The 22,351-nt window shown below is 35.7% G+C and overlaps 1 protein-coding gene across 2 annotated transcripts in view; it reads right to left on the bottom strand.

Moving 5' to 3' along the window:
• Positions 1 to 22,351, bottom strand: part of cyc (basic helix-loop-helix ARNT-like protein cyc) — a 201,646-nt gene that overhangs the window by 70,441 nt on the left and 108,854 nt on the right. For both annotated transcript variants that reach the window (XM_089089333.1, XM_089089332.1), the window contains exons 7-8: positions 21,522 to 21,639; positions 16,132 to 16,314 (exon numbers count right to left, since the gene is read on the bottom strand). In XM_089089333.1, coding sequence (XP_088945459.1) covers positions 16,132 to 16,314; positions 21,522 to 21,639 — 301 coding nt within the window. The remainder of the gene's footprint in view (positions 1 to 16,131; positions 16,315 to 21,521; positions 21,640 to 22,351) is intronic.

The following is a 22,351-nucleotide window of genomic DNA, read 5'->3' as shown; positions in this document are numbered from 1 at the left end:
CAGTATACAAAAGGGTAGCGGACGTTACACAACGTGTTTACATTCGATATGGCTGAAGTTCTGAAAGATGTTCATGAAAATATTGGCAAGGTGGGGAGTTTAAGTTCCCCCGCAACTCTTTCCAAAATCACGGGTGTTCGCACTAAAAGAGTACAAGACTATCTACAAAATGAACCAAGTTACAATCTGCATAGAAATCATAGACTTCGTGCCAATCAATATCGAAAAACTAAAGCCTTTTACCCATTGGATATAATGCAAGCAGATCTCCTGACTCTAGATGAGCTTCAAAGACGTCACAATACACCTTACAAGTACATTCTACTTGCAATCAGTGTTTTTAGTCGCTCTAAATATGCAATTCCATTGCGATCAAAGAGAGGTGTTGAAGTTGCTCAGGCCATTGAAAGTAGTTATAAAAAAAATTCAAACGGATCATGGTAGTGAGTTTGTTAATTCTAATGGTGCAAAAGTACTAGAGAAATAAAGCACACTGCTCTATCATGAGCATAGTCCTATAACGGCAGCATTGGCCGAGTTAGTGATAAGAACTATTGGACTTTTAATATTAAGATATTGTACATTGAAAAATACGCCGGCTTTTATTCATGATCTAGATAAAATCATGTTGATTTATAACCAAAGACCTCATCGCTCATTTTCCAACTCTTCGCCAACGGACGTTCATCATTCGTATTATAATACACTTGACACCTTTCTTAAAAAGTATTCCAATTAATCAAATGTCAAAAAGAAAAATAAATTCCATGGGGGTGATACTGTTCTAATTGATTGAATAACTAATGTTTCTGAACAGGGAACTTACTTATGGTCTACCGGAATTTTTAACTCGGAAAAAATAACTAACACTACACCAATCACATCTCTTATGCGCGATACAAAAGATGAATAGATTCTATTCGGTTCTTATGACTCTGAACTGCAAAATGTTAAAAATGCTAGTGAAATCTATCAAATTGAAAAGATATTACAGACCATCACCCGCGGTGGTTAGAAACAGTTACGTATTCGGTGCATAGGATCCAACTCTTATTTTTATTATTGGAGCAGTGTTGAAGATATTGACAATGCCCACTGATTTCTTTGTAACTCTCATGTCCAACGTTTCCGATCCTCTCTACAATGACTTGAATACGACAAGTGATGTTTGGACAAAACTCTCACCCGCCATCAAATTTGACGGTGCATATTAAGTGGTTCTGGTCGCCTGTATTTTCAAAATACCTATGACATCTTGAGAAAGGATCGTAAATATGAAATAAAAATTAGACCGTTTGAATTCTATGATGAAGGTGCAATGGCAACTTTTGACTCTACTCAATACCCTCTTGCTAACATGCCCTACAGGGAATACAAGAACATGCATGAACTGTGTCGAGTTATCAACAAAAAAATTGCAATTCGAAAAAAAGGTGGTTTCACTTTCAATTACTCGACTGAACAAAGGAAAATTTATATTACCAATTCATTTGAGAATGAAAGAATTTTCCTCAATGAGAATTTACGTAAGTTTCTTGGTTTTAAAAAACGTATTATTAAGACAGGTAATGTCAGTGGTGGTGACCATGCTATCTATACAGACTATGCACCCAGCTTCTCCACGGACACTGGTATATTTCTCTACTCTTCATTTGTGGAAATATCTCGGGATGGTAATTCAAATTTTCCCCTCCTACGAGTTCTTGAACGAAAAACCAATCAAGAACATGTTCACCACTACAATATAAAGCATCTTCAGTATATTCCCGTAAACACTTCCTATTTGGAACTCTTTCAGTTAACACTAAGAACTGAATTAGGTGATCCAATAGCAATTTCAAAAGGCCGAGCAGTGATTACATGTCATTTTAGACCCATTGTCAACGACAAAGACGATACAATCACCTAAAAAATGAACAATAGAAAAACTCCATTTGTCTGTCCCGATATTGACTGTTATCTTGGTGCTTTGAGTCCACGTCAAATAGGCAATGGATTGGACTATTACAAGGGGCGTACTACAATGTCTGGCTATGGTCTTGGTAGCTGGTTTGCTAGGCTATTTCGTTCTGCACTACCCCTTGCCAGAAAATATCTTGTACCTGCTGCATCAAATTTTGCAGCCTCCACACTACAGGACTGGGGGTCGGGCAAGAATTTCAAGGAGAGTGTTAAAGAAAATATTAGATCTTCAGCAAGAGCCGTTGGCGAACAATTAAAATCTCGACAAAATGGGGAGGGATTGAAAAGGATGCGTTCGCGTCATTCACTCATCAGTCTCCACCCAGGCAGGAAGCAAAGGACATCAACAAGGACTTTGAGAAATAAAACAACGAAGACCAATAGGCAGCAGAAAAAGAAGAAAAAGAAAAGATTGTTAGCTCAAAGAATAAGGAAGTCTATTGAGGTGAAGTATCGCAACCCACCTGACTCATCGAAATAACTCACGTCCACGGTTACTTTCTTAACAGACGAAATATTGGAGGTTAGCGTCACGTCTTTAGCAACCTACCTTTAGCATCCCACACAGAATCACATTGACCCTCACCCTTGACAAATATATTCAAATGTATACCATATCAGTGATTTGTCATCAACATTTATTGATTTAACTGTTGTGGTGAAGAAAAAGTCAGATAATACAACTCCAACCGCCGGCGATGGTCTCTCCTATGAAAACTGTATTCTACACAACCTATTCAAACAAATTAATGTATTTATTAATGGAACATTGGTGAGAACCAGCAATAATTTATCCAACTCTGCAAGCTACATACAATTTATGATGATGACGCCGAAGGCGTACAAGAAGATGAGAGGACAATCATTGGGCTATGAATATCGAACAGGTGTTGATACTGACGGTGAGTTGACTACTGCAGTGACCCAAGAGTATCATCTAGTTGGAAAATTAAATCATGAGATATTCAATATATCCCAATGGCTACCACCCAATGTCAAGATTGACATAAAGTTACAGATGGCCCCATAGAATTTCATTCTGAGAAAAACACTTCCTGCAGCACCAGATGCAAATGTTATTATCACATCTGCAATTCTCAACGTAAGAAAACAACAAGATATGAGATCTGTTGCATTGGCAGTGGAAAATCTAATATCCAATGGTAACAAAATTAAACTTCTTGTCCCCCATACAATCACCAATCAACGTCACATTGCCACCGGTTCTCGTAGCTATAGCGATTCATCATTTATCAATGGAGAAATCCCATCAAAATTGGCTTTGGCCTTTGTGAAGAGTGGCAGTGCCGTTGGATCCTGGACTGAATCTCCCCATGATTTCAATTTTTTCGGTCTATCTAGCCTTGTGTGCAAAGTGAATGGCATTCCACTGTACACTCTATCATTTGACAAAAAATCCTATAGAACTCTGTATGAGTTGACCATGCAATCCCTACATCATGACTCTCAACTATTTGAAAATGGAATAACCGATTCAATGTTTTGAAAAAATCATGGGGTTATTGTTTTGAATTTGTCAGGGACTCAGGATATGAGTATAGTACGAACAGGGAATGTAAGTTTAGAGTGTACATTTGCCAATGCTCTGACGGAGAGTATCACGCTAATATCACTGAGTCAATTTGAAACCTATTGGGAAATCACACCCAACGGCGGTGTTCTACTAGACCTAGCACCATGAACACAAACCAAATAATCAATGTATTTAGTATGGATCCATACATGTCCCAGTACAAGTCCTATTGCATACTCTCGGACTTCATTGAAAAAATTCCAAGAGTTAACAATACCCTAATCAGTGTTAATAGCAGTCCATCGACTTTGACGAACGGTCATTGGCTATGCATCTTCCAAACAGCGACGACTATTGAATTTTTTGATCCTCTTGGCCTATCGTATAAATTCTAAGTTCCATACATCAGCAACTTTATTGAAAGCAGTGGGAAAACCATTATTCAAAATCAACAAAGAGTACAGGATTTAGCGACTAAGATATGTGGCTTTCATGCACTACTCTTTTTCATGTTCAGATGTCGTGGTCCCACCTACAAGCAGTTTCTCAACATCTACGTTGACTTACCTCAATTGAACGACTTTCTAGTGGAGAATATACTTACATGTGTATTTAATATTGATTTTAGTGCCCTAATAATAAAATGTTCTAAAGATGTATGTGAAATTGTTTATTAATAAAAAAAAATATATATATACATGATAAAACGACTTTTCTACTCTTTAGATTTCATCCACTACTAGGTATTTGTCAACAACAACTAGTGCAGGTAGATTATCTGAATTCACAGTGTACCGATTCTGATGTACTGCAATGTCAGGGTCACATTATCTACAATAGAGTGTGACTTCACTCTTGTCGTATCTCTTTGTATAGTCAATGATACTATTCTCATTCATTCTATAGAATTCACGTGTTTCAATTTGCACATTTGAAGCAATTTCACAAACAGTATCCTCAAATGTCGAATCACATTCTGTCACAGCTAAACAAAAATCAGTGGGCTTATAATCAAAACACCCATTGTCTTCACAACGATAACTTAGAAACCATATTCTCTTGTTGTTCCAACAGTTGAATCGTTTACCTGGTTCCTCCTCCCAGAACAATCTAAAACCACGACGATACCAATTTCGTAGCAATAAACTAAAATCACGGTTAGGATTCTTTCCAATCATACCGGGATATGTACTCTCCCACTGCTTACATTTTTCATAATGACAATTGGAGCATAGGTGACCTCTAGGATGAGAGTCACACACCTCTTCAAGACAGGAATTACAATCTTTAATTTGTACAGCATATCCTCTATGCAATTTACACGGGTTGTATAATCTACACTTTTCATCATACTCCTCAATCATTGTGCAATTCTCACATGATGACCAGCTGCCCAATGAGTACATACATAGTGGACATGTATGGAACATTTTGTCATGTGTTGACGCTCTTACTGCCACAATGAAACTGAGCTAGCAACATCAAAAAATTGTCTGAGAGAGAGGAAGACAGAGGAGTAAATCATCCTTGAGCACCATCTTTCTTATGAAAAAAAAAGTCCTAAATTTCTAAAAACTAATGTTTAAAAGTATATTTACAATATCATTTTGCTGTGTCGTGATCAATATATCAATAAATTGTGTAAAAGCATTTGGACCACGATGTAGAAGCTTCATGCAATAGTCTATGATGGAGAATCAGTTTTCATTCTATCGACAAGCATTTCCCGAGAAAATATCTTCCTTTGAATAGACAACTCTAGAAAATCATCATCTAGAATCGAACGTTTTTCCATAATAACTAGATTCCTCATGATTCGCTCTTTCTCAAATCTATCCATTTTTTAGAGTCCTCACTCTCTCACAACCATCTTCACACTAATCAGAATTTCGTTTTGTACTCTAAAAAATATACGCTTGTCTACTATAGAAAAAGAAAAAATACCATTGATTTAGAAACAGTTTTATTGAACATAATTACAATAATAATAATCACTGATGCATTTTGTTCTCATCAATATATTTCGATAGGATATCTAATGCTGACCGAAGTTTATTTATATGGAAAATATTTACTTTTCCAGAAAAACAAAGCTGCTCCTCCTGCTTAAATTTGCTTAATGATATCACGTATCTAGCATACATAGTGTCCCATTCAAGACATAGTCTACAACCAGCAGTTATTTCCACAGCTACATTAGGTACTCGTATATCGTTGCTACTGCTGCTGCTGCTGTCAGTTCCACCATTAATCTCCAATAATGTAAATGCACCACTCATTTTTTTTTCTCTCCACTAATATCCTCGCAAATAAAAAAAACTATTATCTTTGAATTCAATTCTCTTACTAATATGAATTGTAGTGAAAACCATTCCTTTTATTCAAATCCTAATCACCAATCAAGTTATACACATCCCTCTTGGCAAAGAGTGTGATGACCTGTTTACCTACCAGAAAAACCTGTTTGGTACATAGGCGCCCCAGAAATGGAATCTCTTACCCTACTGGCGGGGGGGGGGGGGCATTTGACCAAGGCTCCCCTGGGTTCCCAAATTTTCCAGAGTTTCTTGCACTTGTTCTATAAATTATCAAAATTCTACATACCCCCCCTCCCCCTGGAAATTTTTTGCATACGTACCTGCTTTTGATGTAATTAAATTTCAAAAATTATGAATCAAAAACTCAAAAATTATGAATAAAAATAGTAAATAAAAACATTATGGATCATAACCAAAGAATCTATGGCATGAACTGAGCCCCAGAGCTACTGTCCGTAAATATGATATAAAAAAAATCATCCGTTAAATGTTTAAATACTTGTCAAAATAAATACCGAATCGAAAAAAAATCGACATAATTTTTATTTGTGGAAAGCTTCAAGTTCTTCTTCATAGAAAGGGCAAAATACGAATTTATACTTACCAACAAACCCTGCACATTACAGAGTTTGTAGAGCCGAAGATGACATAGAATCAATCCAAAGCTACTGTCTGTAGATAAAATGTTAAAAACTTTCCCGGTAAGAGTTTAAATGATTGTTGACATGAATCAAAATCAAAATAAAAAAAATCTACATAATTTGTATTTGCGGAAAGCTGTAAGTTTTTCATCAGAGATACGATAAAAATATATTTTTTTTCTAACAAAACATAAAAAGAAAAGTTATGCAAAGAATATCTATAATTTAATCCCAATTCATCCCATAATAACACGCCGGGTGGATTTAGAATCTTGAAGAATTATGCAAAATTTATTCTTAAGCAAATAACATTCAAAAGCAGAATATAAAATGTTCGCATTATAAGAATACACAATAAAGTTCTAGGAATTCTAAGCACATCCAACAGATTATGGAAAGAGGTTAACATTATGTTCAATTTACTTACACCATCATTCTACAAAAATTTAAAGAACAACTCAGAAATTGCGACATAGATTTGTTTTAGATTATGCATACACTATCTGTTTACATAACGAATATGACATGCATAGAAAATTATACAAAAAATTATTATGACAGGCCAAACGAAAAGGAAAGATTTTAAACCATATAGGGCCAAAAGAAAAGGGCAGATTTTAAACCATCTAGGGCCAAATGAAAAGGACAGATTTTAAACCATTTAGGGCCAAACGAAAAGGACAGATTTTAAACCATCTAGGGCCAAACGAAATGGACAGATTTTAAACCATCTAGGGCCAAACGAAAAGGACAGATTTTAAACCATTTAGGGCCAAACGAAAAGGACAGATTTTAAACCATCTAGGGCCAAACGAAAAAGAGAGATTTTAAACCATCTATGGCCGAACGAAAAGGACAGATTTTAAACCATTTAGGGCGAAACGAAAAGGACAGAAGGATTTACGGGAAATTGGAACATCTTGGGAGGGTGTAAAAAGGGAGGCTTTGAGTGAATTACTATGGAGGAGCGTCAATAGCTAAGTTGGCCTAAGGCGGCGTGGTGCTGTTGTGAGTCGTTAGTAGTAGTGGCAGAAACAACTGTGTATGTGCTTATACTTATCAGTACGGTTTCAGATATAATCATTACTATTTTGAAGAAATTCAAATTTTAATAGAAATTTCAGTAAAAATGCTTAAGAAAAAAAATGGTTTCCATATAGGATTAACATTTTTACTTCAGACAAATTTTGCATTAATATATAATACTACATGAATCAATTCATAATCAAATTACCGACAGCATTTTCAATAATAAAAAAAAATCAATGGAGGATGGTTTCCATTGCCATGAATCCAATATTTACTATAAGAAATTTATTATTTACTAAATTTAGCTAAGATTTACTATTCATCACAGTTTGTTTCGTATTAGCAAATCGTGCTCTGTGGACCATTGTAAAAACATAACGCTTTATGATAAGTAAGTTAAATCACAAGTTCTGATAATATTGAAAGAACTATCTGGCTTCAACAGCTACTTCTTAGGGGAATTTGATACCTCACAGCAAGGTCGGCAACCCGCGGCCCACGGGCCATATGCAGCCCACGAGTCGTCTTGAGGCGGCCTGCAAGATCATCGCCGCAACGCACCTGACGGATTATATTACACACTATACTAATACACAACGGAGTGAAAGGGGGCACCATCTAGCATTCTGCCATTTAAGTATTCTCGAAAAAGTCCGTAAACGCCATTTAGCATAGTTAGTTTGATGTTTAACCATCCAGACCAATTATTTTGGTCTTTTACAATTTTTGTTTTTGAGTAAATCTACCTCAAAGTTTGGGAAATACCCCCCCCCCCCCGAAAAAAAACTATTTTGTCTTTAGATTTTCTTTGTTTATTCTTTTTAGTTCCGTGAAATTAAGGGCTTGTGGTACCAAATGAAAGCCAAATTATCTGGTCATGTCATGTGACCATTTTGTAGCAAAATATTCAGAAGAAGAACAAAATAACGCTGGATTCTTTAGATGAGTGTGATTGGTATCTAGTGGAACAGGAAAAAATGATACACACTGGGACATATCTCAGTATATACCAGATGACATCTATCTACACAATCGAGGTATTTTGTTTCTAAAGGTAATTTTCTGCAAAAATGTTTAAGTACATTCAGGTTGTCAAAGAAGCATAGGCCTAGATACAGAGACTTGGGAACAAAATAAGGAATTAAGTTTCATCTTTGAGGTACACTAGAGGGGGACTAAAACTAACTCAAAAGTTACAATACATATCCAGATTGTCAAAAGGGTATATGTGAAATATCCCAGGGAAAAAAGGAGGGTACATTGAAACATCCAGAGAATGTTATTGGGGATGTTGAACTAAATCAAAAGACACTATGTCCATCCAAGTTTTGTCATAAGAGAATATTATGACATCTTCGGAACAGATAAAGGTATTAAGTTGAAACTTCCGGACCTGTTGAGGGGGATTTATAACTAAATACGAAGGTTAAAATGGCTTATCTGCAATATACCCGGGATAGCTCAGGGGATTAAAGCGACTCTATTAGTGGACATTGCTGTGTATATTGAACAAAATCAAAATACACTCCATACATGCAGGTTGTCAATATACATGCAGGTATGCAATTAGTACTACTATTTATTGCAGATAAAGGTATCTGCAATAAATAGTAGATAAAGGTATTAAGTTAAAGATAAAGGTATTATCTTTCGGAACACTATTATCTACTTCGGAACAGATAAAGGTATTAAGTTGAAACTTCCGGACCTGTTGAGGGGGATTTATAACTAAATACGAAGGTTAAAATGGCTTATCTGCAATATACCCGGGATAGCTCAGGGGATTAAAGCGACTCTATTAGTGGACATTGCTGTGTATATTGAACAAAATCAAAATACACTCCATACATGCAGGTTGTCAATATACATGCAGGTATGCAATTAGTACTACTATTTATTGCGACTTTTTCCAACTGCGACTGCTTTTAACTGTTTGAACGTGTGACTACTCGCAACTGCAAATATTTGTGACTGTGACTGATTGCGACTGCAATCCCAAGTACGTGTAACTACAATTACCAGAGCATGTGACTTTGACTGTTCCAACTACTTTGCCATAAAAACAAGACTCTCAATGCCAAAGAGGCATGGATAGACTGGCTGGTAGGCGTTCGAGTTCGAAATCCACAACTGCCACTACGCAAGCCTGAACGCACAAGCTTGGGTCAAGCAACGAGCTTTAACAGGGTTAACATTGTACAGTTATTCTCAAACCCAAAGCCGGTTCTAGAAGAGCTTCCTTTGACTGCAAGTGACATATATACAACTATGACGAAAATTCTGTGACTACAGTTCACGTTCCTCTTAAAGTGTTTGGGGAGAAGGGTCAGAGGGGTGTACAAGGCAACATCTTCAGATAGGGCTGTCCTCGTGGTCATGGTCGAGGCTGTTTCTGCAGGCAGTAAGTATTTACCACCTTACTTTATATTTCCAAGGAAAGACTTTCAGCTTCACATGCTAACTGATGCTCCAGTAATCTCAGCAGGTGGAGTCTCATCATCCAGTTGGATCAGTCAAAATCTATTTTTGAAATATATTCATCACCTCAATGAAATATTCACATGCATCTCAAGAGAGCCCCAAGCTTCTAACCTTAGATAACCATGACTCTCACATTTCCCTAGAAGTTGGGCAGTTTGCAAAAGATTCAGGCATCAAACTACATATCAGCCGCAAGATCAAGCTGTAAGATGTTAGTGTGTACTTTGGCTTCAAGTGCCATTATAACAAAGCTGCAGATAACTGGATATTGTCTAATCCTGATAAGACCTTGACAATATATCACATTACTTCTCTTGTTAGATGAAGTCTGCCTCTATGTTCTGCCCAGATAACATCATGAGTGGCTTTGAGAAAACTGGAATATGGCTGTACAATCCTAAAATCTTCACAGATGAAGATTTACTTACATTTTTTTTTTTTTATCAAGGACGTAAGAAAGGAATTTCAAAAGTTCTGACTGAAACCCCATCAAACTTCAGCTTGAAAAAGAAGAAAAAAAAAACAAAGAAATCAGAGATCAGCAAATTAGTTGATGAGATAGTCACAGAAGGGAAAAACACGTACACAAAGAAGAGACTCTACATAGAGCCAGACAGTGAAGACGAAACGGTCCTAGACAATGAAAATGACAATTCTTTGTAAGCTGGTTTTTCTGATGAGGACGAAATTCAGATGTTAAGGCATTTGGAATGAAACTGACATTATTTATCAAGAATATTGATGAAAGAAAGCTCGGTCATTTCCTAAATTGGAAGAAAGCAGTAGAGCAGTTTTTTTTGGCAAAATACTAAAATAAAAAATGTATCAACACAACTTCAAACTGAGTTAGAAAACCGGTTGGCTGATTTCAAGAAGATCTCGCATTAAATGGATATTTTTGAAAACTTCTTCGCAGTGGATACCAATAATGTACCAAGTGATTTGCAAACCAAAGTGATAGATTTGCAAAGTGATAACACATTTAAAATAGTTTTTAACGAAAAAACCAACTTGGTGGATTTTTATGAAAGTTTGCCTTCTGAAAACTACAAGGAGTTAAAATGGTTTGCTCAGCATATAATATTAATTTTGGTAGCACATATATTTGTCAGCAAACTTTTTCAATTCTGCATTATGAAAAAAAAAAACAGACACTGTTCTTGGTTGTCGGATATACATTTAGACGTAATACTACGCGTCTCTACAACAAAATGCAAGCTAATGTAAGAAAAAACTTGAAAGTCAAATGTAACCAGAAAAATCTCATTGATTGTATTAACTACAATAAATGTCTTAAAAATAAACATTAAGCGTTTTATTTTTAAACCTAATATATGTATACAAAAATTGTAGATATACTCTAATCATTATAGTATACCTACGATACTAAATTATAGTGTAATGACATGTGACCTAAGTGCAGCCCGCGTAAAATTGTGACCCTTTTACAACAAAAGGTTGCCGACCCATGCCTTACAGGATCACCCTATCTCGTCCATTGAAAAACTTTTTTTTAGTTTGCGCGGCTAAACTATTTGGAATTGTTTGGGCGGCCTTACCAACTTGTGGAGCTTATATAAAAGATCCGAATAAATCCGAGTTTATATCCGAGTTTATATAAAAGATCCGAACAAATCCGAGTTTATATCCGAGTTTATATAAAAGATCCGAATAAATCCGAGTTTACATCCGAGTTTATACAAAAGATCCGAATAAATCCGAGATTATATCCGAGTTTATATAAAAGATCAGAATAAATCCGATTTTATATAAAAGATCCGAATAAATCCGAGTTTATATAAAAGATCCGAATAAATCCAAGTTTATATAAAAGATCCGAATAAATCCGAGTTTGTATCTGAGTTTATATAAAAGATCCGAATAAATCCGAGTTTATATCCGAGTTTATATAACAGATCCGAATAAATCCGAGTTTATATAACAGATCCGAATAAATCCGAGTTTATGTCCGAGTCTATATAACAGATCCGAATAAATGTTTATATCCGAGTTTATATAACAGATCCGAATAAATCCGAGTGGTGAAAACAGTTGGTATAAATGATCAACCAGTCGGTAAAATCAATCAAAAAATTCTGCAGAAAATTCGGCATAAATCAGGTAGCGATTCGGTAAAATTTACCGAACCTAACCTAACCTAACCTAACCAAACCTAACCTAACCTAACCGATTCGGTAACAGTTGGTATAAATGATCAACCAGTCGGTAAAATCAATCAAAAAATTCTGCAGAAAATTCGGCATAAATCAGGTAGCGATTCGGTAAAATTTACGAAGATCGCCCCCCAATAAAATGACCCTCAGAACGCCCCTGGTTCTGAGTACACACCTGCTTCTTTACACACATTTCCATGTAAATTTGCCATAGTTTGCTCTTTCTGCCTTTTATCATTTTGTTTTTGCAATTTCCTTTTTTTTCGAACTTAAAACATTAAACGGTTATTAAAACCTCGGTTGACGCTCAATAGTGTTGCTGATGTTACAATATCAAGGTCATCAAAATGAAAACATTTTTTTCCTCCTTGACCCATCTTAGGTCTATTCATGGCTGAAACAACGATTTTTTAAGATTTTCCTTAAGTTGTTTCAAAATTTAGTGTTGTCACGGCAGTATAACAGATCCGAATAAATCCGAGTTTATATCCGAGTTTATATAACAGATCTGAATGAACAACAGAAAACTAAAAGCCAACACCGACTTTTCCACAGATCTTAGAAAAATGATCCAACTTATCCCGTTTTGTGCCATAGAAAGAGATATTCAGTTGCAATGAATCACGTGGATCAGCTTCACTTATATAAGAGATCCGAATAAACGACAGAAAACTAAAAGCCAACACGTACTTTTCCACAGATCTTAGAAAAATGATCCAACTTATCCCGTTTTGTGCCGTAGAAAGAGATATTCAGTTAAAATGAACCACGTGGATCAGCTTCACTTATATAAGAGATCCGAATAAACGACAGAAAACTAAAAGCCAACACGTACTTTTCCACAGATCTTAGAAAAATGATCCAACTTATCCCGTTTTGTGCCATAGAAAGAGATATTCAGTTGAAATGAACCACGTGGATCAGCTTCACTTATAAGAGATCCGAATAAACGACAGAAAACTAAAAGCCAACACGTACTTTTCCACATATCTTAGAAAAATGATCCAACTTATCCCGTTTTGTGCCGTAGAAAGAGATATTCAGTTGCAATGAATCACGTGGATCAGCTTCACTTATATAAGAGATCCGAATAAACGAAAGAAAACTAAAAGCCAACACCGACTTTTCCAGAGATCTTAGAAAAATGATCCAACTTATCCTGTTTTGTGCCGTAGAGAGAGATATTAAGTTGCAATGAATCACGTGGATCAGCTTCACTTATATAAGAGATCCGAATAAACGACAGAAAACTAAAAGCCAACACGTACTTTTCCAGAGATCTTAGAAAAAATGATCCAACTTACCCTGTTTTGTGCCGTAGAGAGAGATATTCAGTTGCAATGAATCACGTGGATCAGCTTCACTTATATAAGAGATCCGAATAAACGACAGAAAACTAAAAGCCAACACGTACTTTTCCACAGATCTTAGAAAAATGATCCAACTTATCCCGTTTTGTGCCGTAGATAGAGATATTCAGTCGCAATGAATCACGTGGATCAGCTTCACTTATATAAGAGATCCGAATAAACGACATAAAACTAAAAGCCAACACCTACTTTTCCACAGATCTTAGAAAAATGATCCAGCTTATCCCGTTTTGTGCCGTAGAAAGAGATATTCAGTTGAAATGAACCACGTGGATCAGCTTCACTTATATAAGATATCCGAATAAACGACAGAAAACTAAAAGCCAACACCGACTTTTCCAGAGATCTTAGAAAAATGATCCAACTTATCCCGTTTTGTGCCGTAGAAAGAGATATTCAGTTGCAATGAATCATTTGTATCAGCTTCACTTACCTTAGCAGCATTATTAGTAAAGACGACGGGAGCAGTGAAGATGTTAAAAGTAGAAAAACCGAGACTCAGGATTTTTTTCACAGTTGAAAAAAGTTTGGAAGAATAGGAAGATAAGTTTGCAAACCAAGACTAGAATATTAGAGCTACACTGATGATAGTGGTCCAATATGGTTCTAAAGCATGGGCACTCCGAAAAACGAATGAAGATTTGCTAGATTTTTTCCAGAGAAATTGCCTACGGGTTGTTCTGGGTACACGGCTGATTGACCGTATTTCAAATAATAGGCTGTACAAAAAGTGTGGTTCAATTCCGCTTGGGTTATAATGAGAGAAAAACTGAGATGGCTAGGGAACGTTCTGCGGGTGAAGGATGACAGATTGTCCTTTTCGGCCAACCGTCTAGGGCTAAACAGAAAGCAGGTCGTCCACGGTTGGGGTGGAAGGATGTCATATGGAAAGATTTAAGAGAAATGGGAGCTTCCTGGCAGGGAGTAAAGAGAGAGGCTTTGAACAGATTGGGATCGAAGAAGAGCGTGTGTAGCGGTGTTGGCATCAGGCGGTTTGGTGCTGTGGTGAGTTTTAGTAGTAGTAGTAGTTACAATGAAACTTACATCATTAGAAAGAGTGGATTTTGCTTTTTCTACTTAACGGTAAAGAATTTTATTTTTAAAGTTTAGGAAAGGGCAGTCCCTAAAAATATTCGTGCATGCCTGCTAGAAAAAAGCTAAAAGTAACCTCAAAGGAAAAATATCATTTAAACAATTTAGCAGCTTTGATAGTTCCCTGTGGTGCTACCTGCTTTGAATGAAACTCTTGCCGACACGGGGGGGGGGGGCATAAATTTCACTGTCTTTTCAGTCAAATTTCAAAGTCAAACCACAAATGCCCGACAACTCTCAGTGGTCGCTAGTCCCCTAGGAAAATTTGCTAAGGCAATCCTTTGTCTTTGAAACGGTCTGCCGACACTGAGGCTCGCAAAATGATTTTAAGGTATCGAATCCCCATAATAACATTAAAAAAAAGAAACAACATGTTGTTTTTAATTCCCTCTAAAGTTGATGTTGCATCATATAGATTAGACTTATTTCCCACACATATACAAAACACCATGCGGCACCTATTAGGAAATCACTATTATTTTTTTTTATTGTAGTCTATATAGATTCATCTCTTGAGCTGCAGCATATCTAATATTTTCTGAGGTGCTGCATATTTAATATTTTCTGAGGTGCTGTATATTTAATATTTTCTGAGGTGCTACATATTTAATATTTTCTGAGGTGCTGCATATTTAATATTTTCTGAGGTGCTGCATATTTAATATTTTCTGAGGTGCTGTATATTTAATATTTTCTGAGGTGCTACATATTTAATATTTTCTGAAGTGCTGTGCATATTTAATATTTTCTGAGGTGCTGCATATTTAATATTTTCTGAGGTGCTGCATATTTAATATTCAAACAAATATTTTCTTGCAACAATATCCATTTAATCTAAGTTTTTCTTCCTTTTTTGGGTAATATATTTCAGAATTCGGATGTGAAGACGAAATATTCAGGCTTTTTTCATTGTATATACATTTATCTTTTGAGCTGCACAAATTTTAATATTTTCTGAGGTGCTACATATTTAATATTCTCTGAGGTGCTGCATATTTAATATTTTCTGAGGTGCTGCATATTTAATATTCAAAAGAATATTTTCTTGCAACAATATCCATTTAATCTTAGTTTTCCTTTTTTGGGTAATATATTTCAGAATTCGGATGTGAAGACGAAATATTCAGGCTTCTACGGTTTATTTTTATTTACTGTCTTGATTGACAATTTTATCTGTTACTAATATATTCCTATTTATTAATTTTATTTGGAAATTTCTTCTACAGTTTCTTAGATAGAAGGGTATGTAGCCCCTTAAACGAATTGTTATTCTCACATCGATGGTAAAAAACATTGTGTTCATTTACAAGCAAATGATTTTCTATAGGGTGTTATAAAACAACACTGAAGGTCAAAGAAGTTACATTGCAATTTTCGATTAAACAGAAACAATTAGTTCGCTTGAACCCAGTATATTTTCTTTGGCTCATCTCTTCAGACATTATTTATTTTTGCATATACATAAAATACGTTTTGTAACTTCTCTTTGGTTCATGTGCCACACTTGTATTTTTACTTTCAAATTATTACCTCGATTGATATTATAAGCTTTCCGATGGCGACTAGATCCACTGCATCCTGTGGACGAATCAGCTTCTTCTTTAACCTGCGCCGTTACTTTGCATCGCATCCGGCAAAAGAAAGACCTCCGAGCTCCTGGACAGAGTCTGTGCAAACTATTCTGCTGAATCTCAGTTTTCACCGGGAGCATGGCTAGAAAAACAAATTATTAATTTTGCTATGGCTGCATTCAACTTTACATTACGGTCAAGGCCGTATCCAGGGGGGGGGCCCCCCCGAAATGTTTGTCCGAATCGTAAAAACTTAACAAAAATAAATATAAACAAAATGTGTGCGTTTTTTCAAGTTTTTTTTGTCAAAACCCAAGAAAAAAATCCTTTTGTAAACCATTCCCCCCCCCCCCCCCCGAAAACAAATCCTGGATGCGGTCCTGATTACGGTAATAGGATACGTTTAAAATCATTTTGCGAGCTTTAGCATCCGCTGACCGTCACTAAGAAAAAGAACTCATTAGCGAACTCTCCCAGGGGATTAACCATAGTCGATAGCTATTGAGAATTTGTGGTTTGACTGTAAAATTTGACGGAAAACTGTAAAATTTTATATCCCTTTTGTCGGTATTACGTCCTTTTTGCTACTATGGCTACATTCCAGGTTGTAAACACTAACAACATCACAGTAACTACAGAAGTTACTTGAGGCCAGGTTTCTTTTCTATAATTAACCTTAACCTTAAGTGGGCCATGCATGGCGCAAAACAAATATCGATAAATCTTTCACCTTCTCCTATTAAACATTTTCCTTCCAAAAGCCTACCCTTCTAAACTAGCTACAATAACAATAATATTCTTATGCCATTCTCATCAGGCAAACTCTATTTGATAGATTATTATATTGGCTTTCCTTTGAACTGCATCCAAATTTCGAATCAATTTAACTTTGCAAGCTTTAGCGTCTACTGACCGTCACAAAGACAAATGGCACATTAGCGAATTGTCTCAGGGAACTAGCTATCATCGAGAGCTGTCGATAATTTGTGATTTGACTGTGAAATTTGACTGAAAAGACTGCGAAATTTTATTTTCTTTTGTCAACGAGCTTGTCAATCAAAGCGGGTGACACCACAGGGAATTTCCAAAGCAGTCAAATTGCTCAAGTGATAATTCATTTGAGCTGATTTTCAACGTTTTTCTAGCATGCAATCTAGAAAAATTTTTAGGGACTGCTCTTTCCTGAGCTTTAAAAAGAAACCATCCATTTGAACGAAAAACAAAATTCACCCTTCCTGAAGACGCAATATTCATTAACACTGAATATCAAAATATCCAGCACAAAACGCGAGAAGTTAGATGGTTTTTCTAATATTTTTAGGAAAATAGGTATTGGCTTTTAGTTTTCTGTCATTTAGTCAGATCTCTTATCCGGGTTCCACCCAAATCAATTAGTTTGACTACACGAACTGAAAAAGCTTAAAATGGACAAGACAGGGGAATCCTTTAAGATACTTTAACACCTTAACTACAGAACTTAATTACAGTTGACATACACCAGGAATGGTTGTTAGGTAACCAAGGGCTTATTAGGCTCATAAGGCCATAACCTCAATAAGTTTCAATTCAGTCCGCCTCTCTTTTACTCTAATAATATGTTCAATATTTTGCAATCTGATAATAATACCAATGAAGATGCAGATTTAATTCGTTAAACATGCCCGTTAACTATTTTTAGTAAAAGTTACTATAAAAGTAAATCCAAAGTTGGTTTTTTATCGCTCAAGCTGTTACGAAAAGTTCAGCTGGAACGAAAAAGTCAACTTTTAATAACTTTTTTTTCGATTCTTGAATCCAGCCCATGTTTGGTATATTCTTATTCTATTAAAAATACAGCTCACACCCACCTATCTCTCCCCCTCTCTTTTTTTAGATGGGTAGACCAGTACAGCTGCATTAAGAGGGCACTTCAGAGGATTTGAATCTTGAGAAATAAAAAAAAAATACATAAAAATGAAGGCATAGCTTCATGTAATTTTTAAAAAAGTTACACTAATCAAAATACCATCAGAAAGATCCGAAAATCTTAATTTCTACAGTACAGGAAAATAATAGTTTTGACAGGGTTTTCAGGTCAAAATGAATCTTATAATGAGATCAAGTGTTTTGAGATTCTTTCTCTTGACGTTATAAAGATAGACAAGAAATTGAAAAAAAGCTTAAAAGAAGCACTGTATCAAAGCTTTACCGTTTAAGAAATACTTTAGACACTTAACAAATACTTAAGACACTTAAGATTTTAAGACTTCTTGATCTGTTCTTAATTTTGCGTGAAGATGTAATACTTTGTAGCGTTAATTTTTCTTTATTATGTATTAAGCTGACACATCGAGCTGTGCTCTCCGTTGGCTGAAGTGGAAATTTTTTTAGAACTATTGTATGAAGATTAATAAAGATAGAGAAATTCTAAATGCGTCCCCTTTATCATTTAGTTACTTGAATGAATATAAAAGCTATACCTCGCTAATCGATGAGACATTCTGCATAATGCATAAGGTCGTATCCAGGGCGTGGGTTAAGGGGCCTGACGCCTCCCTGGAAATTTTCGACTCGTAAAAATGTTACAAATACACATATAAAAAAATTTTGATACCTTTTTAAAGTTTTTTGTACCCCCCCCCCCCCGAACAAAAATCCTGCCTTGATAGCACAATATACAATATTTGGCCAATTGCCCTCTTACCATACGGACAGGGTTACATTTTCTCTCTCCAAAATATTAAGTTAAAAAAAATGAAACGGACATTGAAAAGTTCTTCAAAACCTTAAGTACTTAGGACATTAAAATAAAACGAGTTTTTTGCCCCCTGGATCCATCTTAGGCCTATTTATACCTGAAAATCGCAGTTTTCTCTGATTTGTCTTTAGGCTGTTCCAAAATCGTGAATTTTTTATGACGGTACAACAATTTGTCAGTGTTGTCATGTTGAATCTTGAAAATAATTAAGAAAAACGAGTTAAAATAACAACACTTGTCGCCAGTAAAAATTCAAACGTTAACAATCTACTGATTCCCAAAGACAACTACACTTTCGACAGACAGGACACATTTAACAGCGTTGTCACTTTCTCGCTATATTTTGTCAATGTTGTCATGCTGAATCATAAAAATAATTAAGCCAAACGAGTTAGTTAAATTGACAACATTTGTCGCATGTAACAAGTCAAACGTTAACAATAGGCCGATACCCAAAGACAACTATACTTTCGAGGGAAAGCTACACATTCTAAAGCTGTTTGGCGTTATATGTTTTTAGCTTATTTTCACTGATGTTTCACCCACATTTCTTCTTTTTAAATTTAATGCCCACTACAACTAAAAACCGCATAACATATGCGAGTCTTTTTCATTAAGAATTCAATTCCGGGTCTTTATTAATTTTTAAAGTTATATGGTTGCGTAAGGTTTCACCTAATCAATTCTGGATTTCTCGGTACTTTAAATCTACCTTTTCTCTGAAATGGAACCAAGCGTAATGTGCTGCTTTTTATTTGTTTATTGTTATGTAATATTAATATTAACATTACTTCAGTTTGATTATACAACCATGTCATGTTCTATTTTACAATATATTTTTATACTATTATATTCTTATTTATATTTTATCCTGAAGTAGTGGAGGATCCAGGATTTTTTAGGGGGGGGGGCAGGTTGATCGGACAAACTTGCCTTAGGAGCAAGTTTAATTAACACAAACTTGCGTTAATTAAGTAAATTACACTACTTTAGACTATTTTAGGGGGGCACGCGCCCCCTCACCCCTCCCCTGGATCCGCCACTGTCCTGAAGAGGAGATCCGTAGCTTTTTCTCCCTTTTATACCTTCCTTGAAAATGTACTTTGCGTAAATATGCGTGGTATAAAATAAAATAATTAATATATATATAACTCAATCACGAGCTCTTTAAGCAAAATAATTTCTGTATAATTTCTGTATAAAAGAAACCTTTTAAATTTGCTCGAAGTAGCTATGGAAACATTCATATAGCAATAAAAGAATAAAAGATGCATTACCAATTTCCTAGAAAACAAAGGCTCGGAAAGTCTTTGAGATTTGGTACACAGGCCTTGCTTCCTGGGAAACAAAAAGCTTACATTCGATAGTTTTTTCCTCGTTCTATATCCCTACTTTTTCCTATGATGAAAGGAAACGTTGAGCTTCATCTAGAGACGGGGTTGCCACTCAGTTATGGCGAAATTCACTACTTTATCGGTTAAAAAAGTACTATCTGATGATAGTCTTCAAAACATACAGTTCCGGCGGCTCTAAAGAACCTATTCGTTACAGACATGGGCGTAGGCTAGGGGGGGGGGGGCCAGTCAATAGTGTAATGAAGGGCCTTTTATCAACTGCTTTTCCAACCATCTGCTTTTTCAGCCATATCTAATGTAAATTTGAAGGTCTAGGGGCCCCCCTCCCTACGCCCATGGTTACAGAGTATAATAAACAATCTTTGCTTTGTCGAAAAATCAGTTCTAACTCCCGTTGTTCGTAAATTCACTGATATGAGCAAAACTGATAAAACTTTACATTTTTCACAGAGGCGCGCTCCACTTTTTCTCCCTATATTCCTAGTTACAAAGCATTGGGAGAATGGAAGGGGGGAGGGTATAAAGGTGAATTTGTTTTTGTTGCTTGAATGGAGGTCGCCCCCAACGGACACTACCCTTCAGAAGCTTCTTCACTCCCAATACCCCCCAACCTACTACAAGATTTTGGTAACTTTCACAAGCATAGAAAAATAAATAAAAGGAAAATCCAGAGAATATGACCATTTAGCTAATTTAAAATTTGGCTGCAATTGTATTTTTATTCAAAATGAAATTCAATCGGAATTCAATTCCATGTACTTACCCTCTGCTTTATTCCAAATAGGAAATCAAATACTAGTTTTCCAACAGAAAAAGACAACAATTATAACCCAGCATTATTCAGAGCTTGGCAAATACAAAACTGATATAAGTTCCTCTTCTTCACGAATGTAAACTCCACTAAGGGGCAAGGGGGACCTAACAATCTTATACCTAAAATTTGTCAGGCTATCCATTCAAAGCGGTGGATTTAGGTTTAAAAGTCGGCCAAAAAACTGGCATAATATTGACTTACTTTGACTTACTAATAATATTGAATTACTATTGACTTACTAATATTGATCCTGGAATAACAACAAAACATTATTAATAAGATTACCAATAACAGCAACGTTATTATCAACGAAAAATTATCAACAACAAAAAATAACAACTACCAATAAAATTATCAACAGAAAAAACAATCAACAAAATTAAAATTGTCAGCAACAATTAACAACAACAAAGAAAAAAAAACCAAGAAATAAGAGAACTTACTTTTGGCATCTATTAGCCGTTCCCTGGGACACAGATCAGAGGAAGACAGTTGCTCTTTGACTTTAGCCACGTCTTTTGGATGTAAAATGTCAAACCAACTTTGGCCAAGTAAGTCCGACTAGAAAAAAAGTAGCAGGGATAGTGTGCAAAGTCTCTCACAATTCAGACTACTTAGGGTCCTAGAATTGCCTCTATACTTTGCGAATTACAATTATAAAAAGTCATGACAATTTGCTGGCTTTCATAAGTTTAAGTGCAGTAAGGTTTTCTTTCTTTTTCAACATTGTTCAACAGGGATGTTATTTGACAAGGTAGTAGAGTTATCATCCCAAATCTAACCTTAAAATTTGTAACAAAAAAAAAGAAAACAATATCAGAAATAGAGATGATGTCCCTCACTTCCAAGAACATTCTTTTTAAAGTAAGAAAACTTACTTTTGGTATCAATTAGCCTCCTAGGTAGAGAAGAACACAGTAGACTTTTTGCTTTAACCATTAATTCAAATAGGTCGGAGGGGTAGTCCATCCGTATATGGGGGGACTACCCCTTCCTCAATCCTCACTCTTTACGCTACAGTCTTAAAGCTCTTTAAAGACACTTGTCACTCAATTCCAACGACACTTGTGATTGAGCAGTCTTTATTAGAGAATTATGATAAAAGTTGAACTTTAGCGTAAAGAACGAGGGCTGAGGGATTGGTAGCCACCCTCATGCAAGGAATAATTTCAGTTCTTTTTGAGCTTTAATGTTGTTCCCTACTTTCACTCGAAAAAAATTGTTTTTTTACATTTAATTTCTGACCGTTTTTCAAGTCATGACAGGAAATCCC

The sequence above is a fragment of the Artemia sp. Qi Xiang Cuo genome, chromosome 5, assembly GCF_049724085.1.
Source record: "Artemia sp. Qi Xiang Cuo chromosome 5, ASM4972408v1, whole genome shotgun sequence".
Classification (NCBI taxonomy): Eukaryota; Metazoa; Arthropoda; class Branchiopoda; order Anostraca; family Artemiidae; genus Artemia; species Artemia sp. Qi Xiang Cuo.
The sequence above is the reverse complement of the archived record's forward strand: the minus strand, read 5'-3'. Positions and strand labels throughout refer to the sequence as shown.